The sequence below is a fragment of the Cydia pomonella genome, chromosome 23 (genome assembly GCF_033807575.1).
Source record: "Cydia pomonella isolate Wapato2018A chromosome 23, ilCydPomo1, whole genome shotgun sequence".
NCBI classification, from domain to species: domain Eukaryota; kingdom Metazoa; phylum Arthropoda; class Insecta; order Lepidoptera; family Tortricidae; genus Cydia; species Cydia pomonella.
This window is the reverse complement of record NC_084725.1, coordinates 14,025,109-14,043,821: the sequence shown is the minus strand read 5'-3', so window position 1 is coordinate 14,043,821 and position 18,713 is coordinate 14,025,109. Positions and strand designations below refer to the sequence as shown.

Sequence of the window (18,713 nt, the reverse complement as noted above, 5' to 3'; positions counted from 1 at the left end):
GTCATACAATACAAAGGTAGCTTAAACAGCAGCAGATGAAAGAAGGCACCAAAACTGTCTCCGAATGGAATAATTCTCCAAATAGCGACATATCTTTTTTTTGCGATTGGAGAATGGCAGATACTTTTGACGCGTAGTCTGATCAGTGGGGCTCTCATAGTGACAGGTGATAAAAATGGAGCCATGCTGTCTCCGCGGCCGCGTACCCAACGTGCCAATCGTTGACGCTCCGTAGCGTATCGTAGTCATCTCTCTCTATCATACAGCCATATTAGTGCGACAGTGACAGTTAGCTACGGAGCGTTAACTATTGGCAGATTGGCTAATACGCACCCAGCTACTTTTGATGCCGACTGTAAATTTTTTAAAACTGTGCTTTTTAGAATTTAGTAATAAACAGATAGACAGACAGACCGTCAGAGTTACTTTCGTATTTATAATTATTATAAGCAAGTAGGACTTTATAGAAGAAAAATACTGAATTACATCAACAGGCAGATTGGCGTGGTAAAGCTAGTCGTACCCCAGACACGTTCCTCTGCACGAGGATCTGGCTGTAGAGGCGCTTGCCCTCGTCGGGCCCGAGCAGATGCTCGAGCTGCGCGCGCGGCGTGCTGAACAGCGAGTGCCCGGGCACGCGCAGCGCGCGCACGGCGGTGGCTGAGAAGCCCTTGGCTTCTAACCATTCGGCGACCTCTTCGGGGTTGGATTTCTGAAAAGGAGAGTATTCGTTCATTGTCGTAGACAACCGTGTGTAGGACAGAAAGAAACAGTTCAATAGATTACGTGGATAACAAGATAGCATGACTATTAAATTAAAATAAAAAAAATCCCTACGCATTATGTCAAAAAAATAAATTTTATTTCAATAATGCCTTCATTTGGAAAAGAGCTGATACTGTTCAAACACTTGATCGATTTCTATCAAATATAGCTAAGAACCACCGCAAGGAAACTCGCTCTCACGTAACGAAAATCGCATCGAAATCGGTCCATCCGTTTGAGAGCTACGATGCCACAGACAGACATTGGCGTTAAATATATAACACCCCCTTTTGCGTCGGTGATTAAAAATACTGTACTGTGTGTCCCAAACTAGCCTAAGCCGGTGTTTGCAATACAAATAGGTAATAGAAAATTTGTCAGAATAGAAAGAATTTGGTAAATTTCAACCAGTAAATCGCCTCGTTAAAGTCTAATTTAGGCGGTTCAAGAACTTGCATGCAATATTCGTTACATTGCGAATCGCAATTTGCGATGTTTGGTTCGTTAGACCGACTGAATTCATTTTACTCTGTGAGCAATGTAATTATCGAATATTGCATGCAAGTCGTTAAAATGAAGTTAGCAGTGTTACCTGGTGAATAAACACTTCAGGCGTTTTCTTGAACTCAAGAAGTTTCCTCCGCTGTTGGATTTGGGGCAACACTTCCCGTAGCTCGTCTGCGAGGTCTCCACCGCTGGTCGCCGTGCTCACTGCCGACTTCGTCGCTGGAATCAATAGTCAGGTAGGTAACTGGGTTGTTAGTTGCTTAGTCTCTGTTTGGTCCTACAGTTAATTGAGACTGGTAAAAAATAGTATTTTATATCAAGACCGCTTTGTACATTACCTGAACTTTAAAATAAATAAATAGATAAATACTTAGGTATTATTTACTACTACTTGCTCCAAACAAAAAACAATGGTCACAAAATGTTACACCTGCTTATAGAATAGGTAATAACACACATAAGAACTTATCTCTGTAAATGGACCACTTAATCTTATCTTATCGTAATTATTTTAATTGCAACCAGTATGTGCATTGTTAGTGATTATTTGGCGTTACTAGGTAAAGGAGTAGAACTGTTCCTCGATATCGATCCTTAGAGCTTTAATGTACAAAAAATAGTACAAAAGGTGGCCTTAATGCTACAAGGCCTTCTCTACCAATCAACCGTCGGGCAAAGCAGATAAGTTGCAGATGTGTAACAAAACTGTGGTAGAAATTTGCACACTGTGTAATTAAAAGTAATCATGTAGATTTTTTTTACTATAGTAGCAGTTAGTATTAGACTACTCACACTTGATTGTGTCAGTGGTGACAGGTGCGGGTGGAGGCGGGGGCGGCGGCGGCGGCGGTGGCGGAGGCGGAGGCGCCTTGTCTGCAACACACACTTCTGTACTCGCTACGATCAACCACACTAGCATTGATGACAATGATGACAAACACACTCACCGTAATTTACAGGCACACAGCTACACCAACAGCACAAGTTTGCAACGACACAAATAGCAAAGAATTTTGCACGAGTCTTAGAGAGACAAAGCACCACGCGTAAGCAATCTTATGAGTTGATTTGAAGATTTCAACCATCTCGCAATTAGCTAGGGAGTCAGACAGATTTTTCTGGCAGATGTCCGCGAACAGATCTCTAGTAGACACATCTGTGGCATGTGATGGCCGTCTGAATTAATGTACAGGTCTGACTTACGAAAGTTAAACTACCACGAAATCTGCTAACTTTTGTGGGACTTATTAAGTTCCCTTTTGCGTAATCACAAATTATTTAATTTAAAATTTCTTTGATTTTTCAATTTAAAAGGAGTTTTCGTCCGACATCAATTTTCCTTGTGCGTTATTGTAGTGATATTTTAGTTTACTCGTTGAAATTATTTCTACCTTGTCAGACAAACGGGCGTTAGAATGACTAAGGCAAATCGGCAGGCATATGATGATCGTCCTTTTTGATTAGTTGTAAACAATCTTTGGGTAAACCGTTATGAAGGTAGCCATAACATGCCTGTAGTTATTAGCGTTAACGCCAAGCTTCACGGCACTTACGTAAAGCCACAATTATGAAATCACAAAGTTCAAATGTAAGAGAGTGCCTTTGCGCGAGTTTCCTCAGGGAGGGAAGGACACAGGGGAGGAGCGAAGCACAAATAGACACACACAAGTTTCAATAAAAAATTTAATGTAAAAAATGTATACAAACAAGGACTGAGCAGCTAGCCGCTCCGACAATATATTAGTTAACATTTATAGCCTTACAATTTGTATCTCGTACAATAAATATATAGCTGCCTATAGAATCTGACTTGAAATATAAAAACAATAATCTAACGATACGTATACTAATTTGTAGAAATGTAAGCTTCACACCAAAACACGGCACTCGCACCGGCTCACATCGAAACAACTGCTTTATCAAATGACAAAAATTGACAAAAGGTTTGAAGAATTTCATAATGCTTGCCGAGACTTGGCAAACGTCTACAAGCTCGAAGTCTGTACAAATGCTTGAATGCCATTTACAAGTTAGCAAATACGTTATTGTATTCCTTTGATCTGCATTCAAAAAGCGACTCTGGCCGGCAATAAGCTCACGCAAGTCAAGCCAAACACCCCCTCACACGCTTGTGATTGTAAATGCTTGTCGAGACTTGCCAAGCGTGTAAATGTAGCATCTCAAGAAGCCACTCCCTGATGTAAGTTGTGTCGTGTCGATGTGAGCCGACGGCAGTCTTGCAGGCAGAACGATTCAAACGTTATTAGCATCTGTTGTTTTCGCTTTTCTTTTTCATTAATTTTTAGCGATTGAGTTCGTTCTGCAAGTATTGGGACTACATGATTTCTGGCACTGGATGTAAGAAAAATGACAAACGATATATTTTGTCTTTAGTGATGTCGGGTTAAGTGAAACCCTAGTGAATATTGATCTGAATGTGTACCCTCTGTTTATCACTAATCTATTGTCTACCCACTATATTATGCATGCAAAACGAGAATTCAGAGGGTATTCTGTAACGCATCCAGTGCCTTAAATCTCCACAAGTTTATATTTGTAAGACACAGAGTTGAAAGATAATAAGAGGTGGAGTCTTCAAGACATAACTGTGATGTCATAACACGCTGATTTCCTCAAATGACAAGTCGTCAAGTTGCAAACACATAAGGTTCACTAATGATCACCTTCCCATACAAACGGAGTTTATTTGTTCTCATTTTAAAACTATGTTTTGGATTGTAATTAAACTTTTTGGAGAAATCGCGAAACGTCTGGTTAACGTAACTGGTGACCGAAGAGCTGGCGTCTTCCTCGCACAACGTATCAGTATTGCGATACAACGAGGAAATGCCGCCAGCATCCTTGGTACAATGCCTCAAGGGCCTATTTTAGATATAAGCTAGTTATAGTAATCAGCTGTATATATCCATTATGTATATTGTTATTGTTAATAAATAAAGCGTTATATAAAAAAAAAAACTTTCTACATGACGTATATAGTGACTGAAATTAGTTTATATAGCTCCAGCTTACAAAACAAACGAAATAGAGCAAAAACAAGTTTTGTAGAGTCTGTGCGGAAACAGAAGAGTCGTAGAATGTATGGGCTCCCTTACATTTCACGACTCTTCTCTTTCCGCACAGATTCTATGAACTTATATTTGCTGTATTTCTTTAACTTTATACCTTATCCTATTGTAAGTACAAAGTTCCAGAGCAATCTAGCTAGTCGTTTTAAAATAAGAGCGCAACTACGTTTGTATGGGGAACCGAGCTGGCTAAAGACTCTTAACTTTTGTTTAAGTTTGTGTGCGTGCAAAATGGGCTTGCCATGAAGCTACAGTTTTGTTTTAGCGACCCTCCCTCTCTCTGGCTCTGTGCAAGGACATACATTAGCACACACACGGACAGAAGCACACACGCGGGCTCCGATACTAGCCGACGATAAACTACTGATATGTTATTTATAATGGATTATGCGTAAAATAAGTCTGAGCGCGGGCCACTTTGGTTCGGGGGCGCTTATTGCGCTGCACAATCTTTTAAGCCAAAACCTATGCCTAATCCACGTAAGAATGAATAAAAATCGATAAAAAAATAGGTATCGACGTGATCGCTTTTCTAGTAGATGTAAATTAATACTCTGTCTTTGACAGGCATTTTAATGGCTCCTCTATACGATGGGCCATCGTACTGGCCCACTAAGATGGGCCAGCGTGTAGAGAGGGTAGTGATGTCGGATGGCTTATGGCGCGAAGGGATGGCCACGATGTCGGTTCGCGGTCCGCTCATCAAAGGTGCGTACGCACCTACATTTGGGCTCACTTGTGTGCACGTGCGTGCTCTCAACCATCGCATGGCTGAGAGCACGCACTATGCTGGTCCAGCGCTGGGCCATCGTGTAGAGAAGCCATAAAAGGTTTGTATAAATAATTGAAATCTAAGTATTGTTTGGTATAAAAAAATATGCCTCTACGAAAGATCTTTCTCTAAATGCTCAGCTTTAACTCTTACGTTAATACGTCGCAAACCTAGCACAGGCATAGGTCATGGCATACATGATTAAAGAGTAAAGATTCGTTCATTGTACTAGATGTGTAGGTTAGTATGATAAATACATGTTTCGAATTTGACAGCCAATGTTGCTGTAAATACATTATGCGGTAGCTGCTGTCAAAAGTTGACGTTTGACTACTCAGTACCACAAAGCATACAGCGTTATCTTCTTCAACTCGGAGTCACGATATTTTTAGGCCGCAGCGTTTATGGGTAGCGGAGCGACAAGCGTCCGTTCAAAGCCGATCATAAATTATAAGCCCCATTTAGACGGTTAAAGTCAAGAGCTTGCATGCGATACATTGCGGTCAAGAGTTACATTGCGGTATTTGGTCAATCGACTGATTTCATTATACTCTGTAGTTAGCAATGTATCGAATATTGCACGCAAATTCTTGAACCGTCTAAATATGGCTTTAAGCTCGATCTGTAGGTACCCAGCTGCCCTTAGGCGTTCCGCCCGCGGCGTTTGACTTTACAAATCTAGTACAACAAATAAATCGTTAAAGAGGAAGGAGCGGACAGTCTCGGCTAGAAATATCGGAACTCGCCCTTCTTGCCGAGGCGCTCGCGGCGCACCCAGTCGGCGTTGGCGTCGCGCGCCTCGCGAGCCCTACCCGCGCCCGCTCCCGCGCCCGCGCCCGCGCCCGCGCCCGTCGGGCTGCTGCCTCCCGACCCGCGACCGCCGCTCTCCTGCAGGAATAACCCAACATTAACACATCGTCTATGAAATGCACGCTCCGAGCGTACACATTCGACGTTCACACTGACCGCCATAGGTACTTAGGATTTTAGGATAAAATAAAGTAGGTACTCTGAAGAGCTGTCTTTGGCCCTCTTATTAGGTTGGATATTCTAGATCTATTATATGACCGTGCCGCAAAGTGTCTTATTGAATTACCGAGAAAACAGTATTACGGGAGAAAGGCTCCTGCGTAATGATTTCGTCAAAATTACACCACAATGTCCAAATGCATTAATGTTTTGGTTTATGATGAAGACGTTACCTGATAGTGCGTGTAGATGGAGTTGGGGTAGTATATGATGAAGACGTTACCTGATAGTGCGTGTAGATGGAGTTGGGGTAGTATATGATGAAGACGTTACCTGATAGTGCGTGTAGATGGGGTTGGGGTAGTATATGATGAAGACGTTACCTGATAGTGCGTGTAGATGGGGTTGGGGTAGTATATGATGAAGACGTTACCTGATAGTGCGTGTAGATGGGGTTGGGGTAGTATATGATGAAGACGTTACCTGATAGTGCGTGTAGATGGGGTTGGGGTAGTATATGATGAAGACGTTACCTGATAGTGCGTGTAGATGGGGTTGGGGTAGAGGTTGGGGTCGGGCTCCGCGGCCGGCGCCACGATGGTGTGCGGCACGTGCGCCGTGACGCCGCGACGGTTGCGCGCGCGCCACCATTTGCGCGAATCGTCTAGCACCTGTTTAAAAACATTTAAATTTATTTATTTCATAAAACAGATTACATTATAAATTGCAGGTAAAGAGTAAAAATCTTTTATTTCAGTTTTCTGTTTACAAACATACCAGGGGTCTCCGCACCAGGTAATGCCTGTATCACGGGGAACCAATTATAGTTTAGTTTAGTTACAATTATGTCAAACTACACGAATCAAACTGAACAAACGAATCTGACATTCAGATGTCAGATTCAGATTTGACAGGTAAATCTGTCAATGTATGGCGAAAATTAGGCGTAATGTATCTGCGGACAGATCACGGACAGATCTACGACAAACACATTTTCGCCCTGTGTGGGCTGTGTGCCTATTTCCCGCCATGAATTCAATCTGCTCCCTTTAGCAAATTCAATATTTAAGAATTTCAAGCACCTCAGTTTCGAGTGGTTTGGTGGCCAATTTCGACGAATTAGCTAGAGCAAGATTCGGCAAACTTTTGAAGAGAACAGCTAACCACAATAGGAAGCATCGGTTTTAGAAATGTCAAAGAGCAACAATAGCATTATTTGACTGGCCTAAGTCCACTAGTATAATTGTTTGGGTGTCTTGAAGAGCTGCAATTGGCGTTTCGAAGATTCGCATGCAGCTCGCTAGCCTCGGTTTGTCGACCTCTGGGCTAGAGCATAAAATGTCGTAGTTGCTTATTTTATTAATAACTACGACAACGGTTCTGTACATCCAGATAACTGTACACATATTTTTTTTATCAAACTTACCTCTAGGTATTCTCCTCTGACGACACTGAGTTCTTTGTCGTTGTTGGCAGTACGCGGGTACGTGACGCGCACGACACGACCGCCGCGGGCCGCTACGCCTCGAGCCCACGCCTCGCCGAGGTCATCTGTATGTAATGTAAAGTTAATTGATCAGTATATTAGTAAGCTGGGGTCTTTAATTCCCTCCAGCCTGCGGCTGTCGGGCCCCTCGCGTCCAATGTTTCACTTACCCCCCTCGTTGCATAATGTACTATAGTAATACTGACCCTCGTCGTCCTGTCGATACGGCTCGCGTTCTGGCGACGACGCCGCCGAGCCGGAGTCGTGCGCGCGCGGCGCGGGCGACCTGCGACACGGAACACCTGTTAACCACTACTTACTACTTTCTAGGCTGTATAAAGTAGGTATAATCGAGCCTTATTACATATGTATCTATTGGTTATATATCCAATATTTTAGGTTAATTTGCCGTAATTTTTCAAGACTAAAGAAAATCGTACTCACAGGCCGTTCGCGGGGCAGGGGCGGGGGCAGGCAATATTGCAGATTTTGGACGTTATAGCTAATAAAGGTCGTAATAGATGATTTTTCTTTATGCTCTGGTACATAATTAGAAATTATATGTCGCTTACATGCGTACGAGCATGAGAAGTGAAAAGTGAAGTGTTATTTATTGAGAACATTGGACACGGCGACGATCTGTGCTTTTAGCGTCACTAATATAATTATGATGTGTATTGACATCTCGAGACACGTCTTGGTGATGTCACCGAGTCATTCATAGTGAGTCCTAAAGAGCATATAATCACTACGTTGTGAGTCCGTCGATGTCATAACGAGAAGGAGAGCGGACGTGTCATGTGATGTTAGAGTTGGGGAGCCGTTACATTATATCGTATAATTTACTGAGGTAAAACCGGTATACTATAGGTTGCTCAATCAATATGTAGGCATTAAATAAGATACCAACACAATCACAAAAATGGCTACGGAAATGTGTAGGGCATCACATAAGCTTTACCTATCGTAGGGCGGGTACTGCTGCTCCCCATACAGCGAGGGCTCCTCGCGTTCATAGTAGGGCTCCGCTGGCGGCTCGCCCGCCGCTGACACCCGACGGGGGGATGATCTAACACACATACATGTAAGGCGACACAATGATAACACAGACACAATGATAGGGGTGGAAGTGATTGCATTTGTACAAACACAACATTAAATGTGATAAGGTTTGAACGATCAGGTCCTGGCCGTGGCTTCCGACACTTCGTTTTCCAGGACGGGTTTCGATGACCAGGTTTTTTTATTATACTAAGTCGGTGAGAAACAAGCATACGGCCCGCCCCTATGGACGCCTTCAACTCCAGAGGTGTAACTAACACTCCGCACACTCGCACAGTTCTGGCAACCTCACTCACCGGCAGGAAGTGTTATTTGGCTGTGGTTTTCTGTAAGGTGGAGGTACTTCCCCAGTTGGCCTCCGCTCTAGATTTGAAATGACATCTGCTGTGCTGTGTTCTACCACACAAATGTTCGTGGTTTTTATGAAAACGAAGTGTCGGGCATCGACCCAGAGCGTTCTAGCGTGAGTAGTAAGTAGTAGTAAAACACTTTATTGCACAAAAAGAAACATAAAACAGGAAAACACACACATCATTTGTACAAGGGCAAACTTACCCCTTTCAGGGATCTATTCCAGTTAACCTTTGGAAGACGTGAAGGTGAGGCGTGCTTTGTTGTCACAAATGACCAGGCTATTGTGGAGATGAAGCTGATCAGAAGATAACGGATTGGTCAAGAGTACTGATCTCAACTGTCAATAAATGAAGTGGGTTTGTACCTGCGTAGGGGCTGGTCGTCCACCTGGTAGTCTGGCGACCATCCATCCATGAACACGGGCTGATACGGCGGGATGCTCGTCTTCCATTGCTCTCTGCAAAACAACATTTTTACTGACAACGAATACAAACATATTAGAAACCAAGGGTAATAGAGAGATATCTTTCCAGGGTGTGTGCATGGGGACCGAAGCTCCGAAGTATAGACGAAAAAGAAAAGTAAAAGCATTCGAATATAAATATATAGGTACTTAACGTGAGTATAACTTTCCGACAGTTTAAATTCGATACCTTTGTACCATATCCTTTCCTTCTCTTTCTCTTCCTTCTCCATTCCTTTGTTACATCCCCAGATTTAATGTATTTTTAAACCATAGAGACTATACATCTCTGTTATAGTAATTATTTATTTTAAGATTATTATAATGTAATGTTTACCCAGGTATTGGCTGTTGTATTTATAAATGCTTTTATGTATTTTTCATGTTACTATATAATGTTACGATAAATGTTGTATTGACTTGTAAAAGAGCCCTTGAGGCCTATTTGCAGATTTTTTTTTTGAATTGTTGAAATTTGAATATCCCTTTTCATATCACCTATTCGGAAAAGGGCTTTTTCTTGCCAGCTAGGAGGGATCAAAGTGGCACTTTTCTATTCTAGGACACTATTTTTTGGTATACTATATTTATTTATGCGTAAAATAATTTTTGAGACATAATTATTTCAGCAGCAGTAAATATGTGTCACATGGTAGCAAAATTATTTCCACCTTGAGCGTTAACACTTGAATCCCTATTTTATATTAAAGGAAAAAATGGAAAAAAATTACGCTTCCGGCAGGTAAGACGCAGACGTATCTGCTTGTTAATAAATTACTTGAATCCCTCATCCTCCTACGCTCAGGGTTCTATTTTATAATCCATGGCTTCATTCAGTATTCAATGTACGCCCTCGCCGTAAATATGTCACTTTGCTCCCTAGAAACACAATCTACTATTGTTGTGTTTTATTGTTTCTTTAAAAAATAAGTTCCAACTTTACTTATATTCATTTATTTCTGGTCTAAAAGCAAATCCATGTAAATAAGGATTATCCGGTATGTCCCGAGCTTATCGTCGAAGTTTATCTTGTTCAGTTATGTTAATGCTAATGTGTTTTTATCAGGGGATTAGTTTAAATACAAATAATCGCGCCACAAAAATAGTTGTGGTTGACGCAACCATTATCATTTTATGGCGACTTCTGAATTTTTAAACGGATCCTTTTCGCTATACGGACGTCCATATATTAGGTAATAACTATTGTGTTGTACTTGGGTATGAGCCAAGGGTCGCCGACCGAGTGCCACCGGACTATACCCGCGAAAATCGAAGTACGTAAATTGCGGACATCTTTTTCTGTCATTCTAATTACGCCTTCATTGGAGTAAAAGAGAAAATTCCCCGTTATTTGCCCTGTTCTGTCTCTTTAAGTACACTTGACAATCTACGGGACATCGCGCCACCACAACACCAGACCTCCGGAGAGGTAGGCTCGGGACTGGCCCCGAGGCCTCCTACACCAGTAGCAGAGCATCAGCAAGCACAACACACACACACTCACCAGCATGCTGCACACGCCAGCTAAGCTACCGGTCGCCTTCACCGCGGCCCCGAAACCTGGCCCCGCTCAAACGGTATCACCAGGCAAGGGGTCGTGGGTCGGGATAACGATCGGCAGGGAAGAGCTGGCCTTTACCAGCAGCACACACGTCCACACAAAGACGTGGAATGACCTCCCCACATCGGTGGGGAGCGACCCGCTACTGCCGTGTATCGAACGACATCCAGGTTGCTATCACATCAGGAGTACTAGTGACAATTCGCCAGCAGATTTAGTGCATCCCTCGTTGGCAAGGGCTGCACCGGTAGGGGTCCCGCCGCTCCTGCGTCTTGTGTTCCTCTATTAACTACTGTAACTTGTGGGGACGAGTAGAGAACTCACCTAGGTATAAGCCAAGCATCACCGAGCGAGTGCCACAACTCTGTCTCTTTACTAGTGACACAGTTCGCCAGCAGATTCAACGCATCCCTCGTCAGCAAGGGCTGCACAACTCTCGCCGGTAGTGGCCCCGCCGCTCCGCCTTCTGCATCTTGTGCCGCGTCCACTATCAACGCCAACGGTGTAAACAGAAAATGAACTAGCTCCGGTGCGTTCGGGTCGTGGATGTGTGCACGAAGACGCGCCAAAAGGTTGAACGATAGCTTGAACTTCTGCAGCACATCAACAAAATCCCTCTCATGCGGCGGCCGCGTACGTAGCGCTAGCATTCCATCGCCAGCGCCGGCCTGTCTTTTTCCTCTCGCTCTTCTCCTTCTTTCTAGCTCTCTGCCGGCGGCGGCGGCGTGCTGGAGGCGAGCGATGAACTTCTCGATGTCGTCGAAGCAGCGGTTGAGGATGGCGATGTCCTGCTCGTAGAGGCGCTCCGAGCCGGTGGACGAGGCGTCGTCGCGCTCGCGCTCGCGGCCGAGCTGTGCTGACATTTGCTGCAATGAACAACAGTGTTTTCTTTAAAGATATATATATAACCACTGTTTTATATGCTATTGAAATTGTGACTAAGAAGTTGAATTCAGTTTCAAAATTTCGCAGTGTCCTATCCGATTCCGGATCCAACTTCAAATGTTAATTAATGCATTAACATGTACCTACAACGACATGCAAAAGTATATGAACACATAATTAATGATAACCATTCATATAGTAGAAAAGAACGCGGGGCACTTTCTAGCAGCAGTTTTTTCCAAGGGTCATCCAATATCCCATATCGAATGGGATAATGTGAAAAGTCTCTAAAGCAGTAGACCCTATAAGTGCTGGCTTGGCGTTGCAAGCTCAGGCGCGTCAGTAACCTCACAAAAGAGGGTGGCAAATAAGCAAAGTGAAGAAAAATGTTGGAAAGACCTTGGGCTTCAGAGCTGAGGAAGCAACCGGGATAAACTCTAACATGTGAGTAATAATATGTAGCTATATTTTTGTTCACTAAAACGAGACTAAAGGCACCCACTGACTATCAGTTTGCCGCGCGATATCGGCCTGTCAGTTGTTCGGAATTGTCAGCTTTTGCGAGTAACTGACAGGCCGATATCGTCGGGCCGAGGGGTCCTTCGTTTAGATCAGTGATCGCGAAAACAAAGTGTAGGACATCTCATCTCGGACCCGGACTGTTCTGCACGTCATCCTTTAAGACAAAAGTGCACGTCACCTTTTCATACAAAGGTAGTTTTCATTTTCCTCTCTGGATATTAACATTATTGAAAATATTTAGTCACAATTTGTTGTATATCAACCATAGCTGTGTCCCAACGTTTGATTTTATCGAATTTTTAATTATTATACGAGTTAGTAGCATTAAAAAAAATGAAATCTGTTTTTGCTCCTAATTTTTACAATAATCAAAAAATCTAAAAAAATTAAACGTAGGGGCATAGCTATTAATATATATCAAATTATATAAAAATATTTTTCATAATGTCAATATCCAGAGAAGTAAATGGGGACTACGTTTGTATGGAGAAACGGGCGTCCCCTTTCCTCTAAATAGCGAATAAATAAAAAAGTTTTAAAATAATCTCCGGCGGTTTGAAAACGGCGTTGTTTTCGTGGTTGTTTTAGTAAATAATATTGAGTGAAACTCGTAAAAAAATTCATCAGAATACTCCCTATATTTTCAAGAAACTTACCATCATGACCGCCTCCCATTGCTGACGCGTCAACGTATGGTACATCCGTGCCATATTGCCAACACACCCTTGGTACAATGCACCGTTTACAAAAACATATTACAAATTGCTTGACATTGAATTCCTAGCTAAGTAATATTACGGGTTCCGAACACTTTACATATAAGATGAGCTTATGTTGTTGCCCATAGTGCGAGCCCGCGCTGTTTGCGGCGTCAACTGAGCCATTATCACAAAAATTAAACCTCGATAGCTTATCGGTACCGATTGTATCGATTACTTCGAGAAGCCGTATGAAATGAAACAATAATTATCGGAGCATCTAACTATGCTAATTTGCATTTTTATCGAGATCGCTACTGCTTGATATTTGTGATAAAATCTTTGAAACACGGTAGCCTTTTGATGTGGCGTCATGGAACTTATATCAACTCTGCTTTCAGAAAGATATTTGATTTGCGGGGCCTTGCACTTTGACGACCGGTCTGGCCTAGTGGGTAGTGACCCTGTCTATGAAGCCGATGGTCCTGGGATCGAATCCAGGTAAGGGAGTTTGTCGGTGTGGTGAGCACAGATATTTGTACTTGAGTCTTGGGTGTTTTCTATGTATAGTAAACACCCCTAAAGTGCAACTGGCACCAGTAATGGTAAAACAAGTATTTACCATCAGTTTTTAAACGCTGACAACATTTTACCATAAACAAGAGCCAAAGAGGTGCTTACGTTTAATTTTTTATTGATATTTGTTAGTTTGAAAATTAATGACGCCATACATTCCATGACTGGAGCAACAAAACCATAGTTTTAATTGGTTACTAATGTTGAAACCAATTGCAGTAGCTTTCATTAAATACATAGAAAACATAAAGGACGAATTGGACATTCAACTTTTAAAGCATAAAGCGGTAGAAATTTTACAGATGTCGGTGAAATATCAAAAATACCCAAATTTTTCTCTTAAATGTTTGTATATTATATATGTATATCGTTGTAGTGCCCACAATACAAGCCTTCTTTGAGCTTACAGTGGGTCTTAGTCAATGTGTAAGAATGTCCAATGGTCATGGGACTCATGTTAGAATGGTCCGGGCTCAGGCGCCACACACTTTTTTAATACTACATCGGTGGCAAACAAGCATACGGCCCGCCTGATGGTAAGTAGTCTCCGTAGCTTATGGACGCATGCAATTCCAGAGGAGTTACATGCGCGTTGCCGACCTTAACACTCCGCACCCTCGTTGAGCTCAGGCAGGAACACGACACTATGTTTAGGGTCTATTGTTATTTGGCTGCGGTTTTCTGTAAGGTGGAGGTACTTCCCCAGTTGGGCTCTGCTCTAGATCTGGCATGACATCAACCGATACAGTTGTAATGCTTCCACAGAAAACTGATCACGTAATGCTTCTATCTTTAAGGGTAGACGGGGTAGACCAGAAAGGCTTTTGCTAAATACAGCCCCAAGAATATGCAGCAGGAAAGTAAGAGCTACGAACAACTAACTGGTTGGTATCAAAAGGTATACTAAATATGTATAAAGTAAAGTTATCTAGAGCAGAAACGTATAATTTTCTCCAAACTTTTTAGAACAACAATGACCCACTTTCAGAGCATGAAACATTTCTCATTTCTAAATACGTTTTTTTTTTCTTTTTTTTTTACGATAAGCAATTAAAATTTTGGCTATAATAGATTTGTTGTACAGTTTCCATTCTAACAATTAACTCCCCATTACATAAATAACAATATTTTTACCTAAATTGTGAATTGAAAGTACCCTCAAAAAGGCCTGGTTTTTTAAATGCACATGTTTTTTTTCTCGTATTCTAAATGAAAAGTAGAGTATTTAACTCGGGTGAAAGGTACCATTAAACTACCTCGGACTATTAAACTACCTCGGCAGAAATGGGTGCCTTTCATCCCTTGGTCAACAATCCACTATATCCACCTTATCCCAGGGAGCCTAGCCAAGATGACAATCGTTGATGCCAAAATGCCAATCGAAGCTTAAACAATGTGTGGAAATAGTCGCCAGACTTTTCGTAGCCTCTGTCATGACATGATACATTTTTAATTTTAGATGATTTATTTCATGAAAGACAATTACATAATAAATTTGCTCTTATGTCAAAAATATAAGAATTTCTGTTATGATCGTAAAAAAAACGGAAATAATAACAATACTAATTAAAATAAAATTATAGCTCCAATAAGGATTGTCAATACAATTAGAATAAGAGTAAAAAAATATTATCCATCCTCCATACACGCATATAATTACGTATCAGCCCAGTAAGGCGGTTGTCACACTGGATGCATTAGCACTGGACCCAGGTACGTCCTTAAACTACGTCCAAAAGAGAGGTATGGGCATTGTGAATGTCATCTCCCTTCGTGTGGTAGATCTAGAGCGGAGCCCAACTGGGGAAGTACCTCCACCTTACAGAAAACAGCAGCCAAATAACGCTAGACCCTACTCATAGTGTTGTGTTCCTGCCGGTGAGTAAGGTTGCCAGAGCTCAACGAGGGGGGGTCGGGTTTAGGGTCGGCAACACGCATGTAACTCCTCTGGAGTTGCAGACGTACATAGGCTACGGAGACTGCTTACCATCAGGCGGGCCGTACTCTTGTTTGCCACCGACGTAGTATAAAAAAATAGCACGTCCCTCCCAGAGCGAGACAACGGCACATCGGATCGACGTGTATCCAGTGTATGAAGAGCTACAAACGACTGAGTCATTGGTATGAAATGGCACTATTCATTCGCATTTGTCCCAAGGATATCATGATTCCACTTCTCACCTGCCGACGAGGCCGCTCGATGTCGTCCCTCTCCCTCTCTCTTTCAATCACGAAGTCCCGCTCCCGCCCCGCGTCCCCCGCACCTCCCCCGCCGCCCCTGGAACAACACACACTATTAACGCAGTCCGTACAATTTTACTAAAGCTAATATTCATTTATTAGTAGAGAAGGCGCTAGATTCAAAATTACTTCACGCTTACATTTTTTGTACTAACATATTGGCTTTAACCCTTTTGATCGCCAAGAACCTCAACTGACGCGCGTTATCACTGACCAATATCAACATTTTCGCATTCGTATCGATCACGCACCGCACAATAGGCGTAGTGTTCAAAGTGTTAAATACTACAGAAAATTGCTACAGTGTGAGTGTGACATATTCCAATTACACAAAAAGTTGCAAAATCTACAGTACAGCATCATCTGTAAAATTGTAGGCCAGTTTATTCTTAGATTTTCCTAGAAGGAAAACCGGGCTATGATGGGCGGTCTGGTTTTCTTTTTTATTAAAACTTGATATTGCAACTACAACAATCAACACAAACACCAGGGGTAGGGTACATATCTCTCTTCACCACTTAAAGATGGTTGGCATTCCTCAACTGTGCGTTTCTCCAGAAACTTCCTGCCTCGCACAGCTAAACTGTGGAATGAATTCCCGGACCGATACGACCTTTAAACCTTCAAAAAAAGAGCGTACTCCCATCTCAAGTACCGGCAACGTATTTACAACCCGTCAGATGTTGCGGGTGCCCATGGGCGACGGTGCGGTGATCGCTTACCATCAGGCGATTCGCCTGCTCGTTTAAAAACACTAGAACACTATGGGCCCCTGTTGCGAATTGCTAATAAATCCATATCCCGATAATGTCGGCACGATGTCCTAAGCCAGTGATATGTTATTCATCGATTGTCGGTGAAGTAAACAACAACCAGCTTTCGACACTTGTGACCTCACGCGCCAAGGAAGCCTATTTCACCAATATATTTCTAGATCGATAAGTAACGATGGTACAAAGCAGCAAAGTTTTTTTTTTTTTTATACTACGTCGGTGGCAAACAAGCATACGGCCTGTCTGATGGTAAGCATGCAGTCTCCGTAGCCTATGTACACCTGCAACTCCAGAGGAGTTACATGCGCGTTGCCGACCCTAACCCCACCCCCCTCTTTGAGCTCTGGCAACCTTACTCACCGGCAGGAACACAACACTATAAGTAGGGTCAAGTGTTATTTGGCTGCGGTTTTCTGTAAGGTGGAGGTACTTCCCCAGTTGGGCTCTGCTCAAGATCTGGAATGACATCTGCTGTGCTGTGCCCTACCACACAAGGCGAGATGACATTCACAATGCCCATACCTCTCTTTTGGACGTAGTTTAAGGACATACCCGGGTGTTTTCTTTCTGGACCAGCAATGTACATTGAATTGCCAATATCAGGTGACAATTGTCAGTGTGGTGAAGGGCCTAGTGAGCCCGAGCACGATAACCCCATCGAGTCCCTGGAGAGACTATGTCCCAGGCTACTGATATGGATACGTCACTCTTGTCGACGAACTAAACAACACTCAGCTTTCGACATTCGGCGTACCCTCACAGACCATCTGGTGAATACGAACACGATAGACCCCGTTAGACCCCTGGACATATATGAAGAAGGTTTTAAATCGCGTACCGGTATTTAGCGCGGCGTGTACGCACTGGTCGTTGGTTGTACATCTCACTGAGGACTCGTCACCTCTCATCTCACGTCTCCCTATCTTATCAGATTAGGTTAATCTCTGACTGGCTTTTTGACCGTAAATACTTGTGTTTTGATGGATATCTTCAGATAAATAAACAGCCAGTGTAGTATAGACAAATATATTTCACCTTGAAATGCTGAGCGTTTTATCTCAGAGAGACACTTGAATCAACTATTCTCCAAATTCTATGCCGAAAACCCTTGAAGGAATATTGCATTATGTTCCATTGAATACCATTTCCAGGGTAGCAAATTAAATACACAATTGACGAGAAAGGCCAGTATTGTACGGGGAACACACAGTTGATTTTCGAAAACTGGCATCTTTTTAGCTCTATATCTTTTTGACCGTAAGATTCATCCTTGAAATGAAAAATATAGATAAATTTATCTTCATGAAACCCTTCATAAACATTATGGTCATAGCTACAACCGTTTGAGGTCCTTGGTTTTACAACTATACCCTTAAGATAGCTCATACTTACTTGAGCGCATTCAGCTCTTCAACCAGCGCCTGTGCTCCAACGTCATGACACTGGAAGATGTGTAGTTCTTTTCTTGGCGCCTCCCCCGGCGCGGGGGAGTTGGCAGGGGAGGGGGTGGTGGGGGGGCCGACGACGAACGCCAGCACGTTGTTGTACAGCTCCGCGGGCTCCGGGGAGGTGAAGGCGGTGGGGGAGTGCACCCAGGCCGCGGGGAAGCGCTCCATCACAGACTGGAACAACACCACATAACGTTAGTCAAATCCTTACGCCTTCAAATTAAACTTAGAGACCGTTGTACCAAACCGTCATTGATCAGTCCGCTAAATGTAGTTGGTACAACTGGCCCTGGCCAATAGGTAGTAATAGGTATACCTAATTACCTACATAAAAATATTGATGGATAAATAAATTAATCAATTGACAACATTTCCTTTTCATAAAACCTGAAATTTTACATACGGTTTGAAAGTATTTTGTTTCCTGAACAATGGAATATATTAATATAAATATAATATGGCTTATTACAAAAAATACAAAATAATTAAAAAAAATGTTCTGATTTTAACAATTCTACGGCACAATAGGTAAAATGCCATTG

At 42.6% G+C, this 18,713-nt stretch overlaps 1 protein-coding gene across 3 annotated transcripts in view; it reads right to left on the bottom strand.

The window, feature by feature from the left end:
• Positions 1-18,713, bottom strand: part of LOC133530609 (epidermal growth factor receptor kinase substrate 8-like) — a 54,068-nt gene that overhangs the window by 631 nt on the left and 34,724 nt on the right. The window contains exons 5-16 of one of the 3 annotated variants that reach the window (XM_061868596.1): positions 18,116-18,345; positions 15,891-15,987; positions 11,353-11,894; positions 9,369-9,461; positions 8,550-8,657; positions 7,795-7,874; positions 7,529-7,653; positions 6,636-6,773; positions 5,946-6,021; positions 2,065-2,145; positions 1,358-1,491; positions 487-712 (exon numbers count right to left, since the gene is read on the bottom strand). In XM_061868596.1, the coding sequence (XP_061724580.1) occupies positions 488-712; positions 1,358-1,491; positions 2,065-2,145; positions 5,946-6,021; positions 6,636-6,773; positions 7,529-7,653; positions 7,795-7,874; positions 8,550-8,657; positions 9,369-9,461; positions 11,353-11,894; positions 15,891-15,987; positions 18,116-18,345 (1,929 nt within the window). In that variant the 3' untranslated portion in view covers position 487. The remainder of the gene's footprint in view (positions 1-486; positions 713-1,357; positions 1,492-2,064; positions 2,146-5,945; positions 6,022-6,635; positions 6,774-7,528; positions 7,654-7,794; positions 7,875-8,549; positions 8,658-9,368; positions 9,462-11,352; positions 11,895-15,890; positions 15,988-18,115; positions 18,346-18,713) is intronic. The other 2 variants (XM_061868595.1, XM_061868597.1) reach the window with 2 other exon arrangements.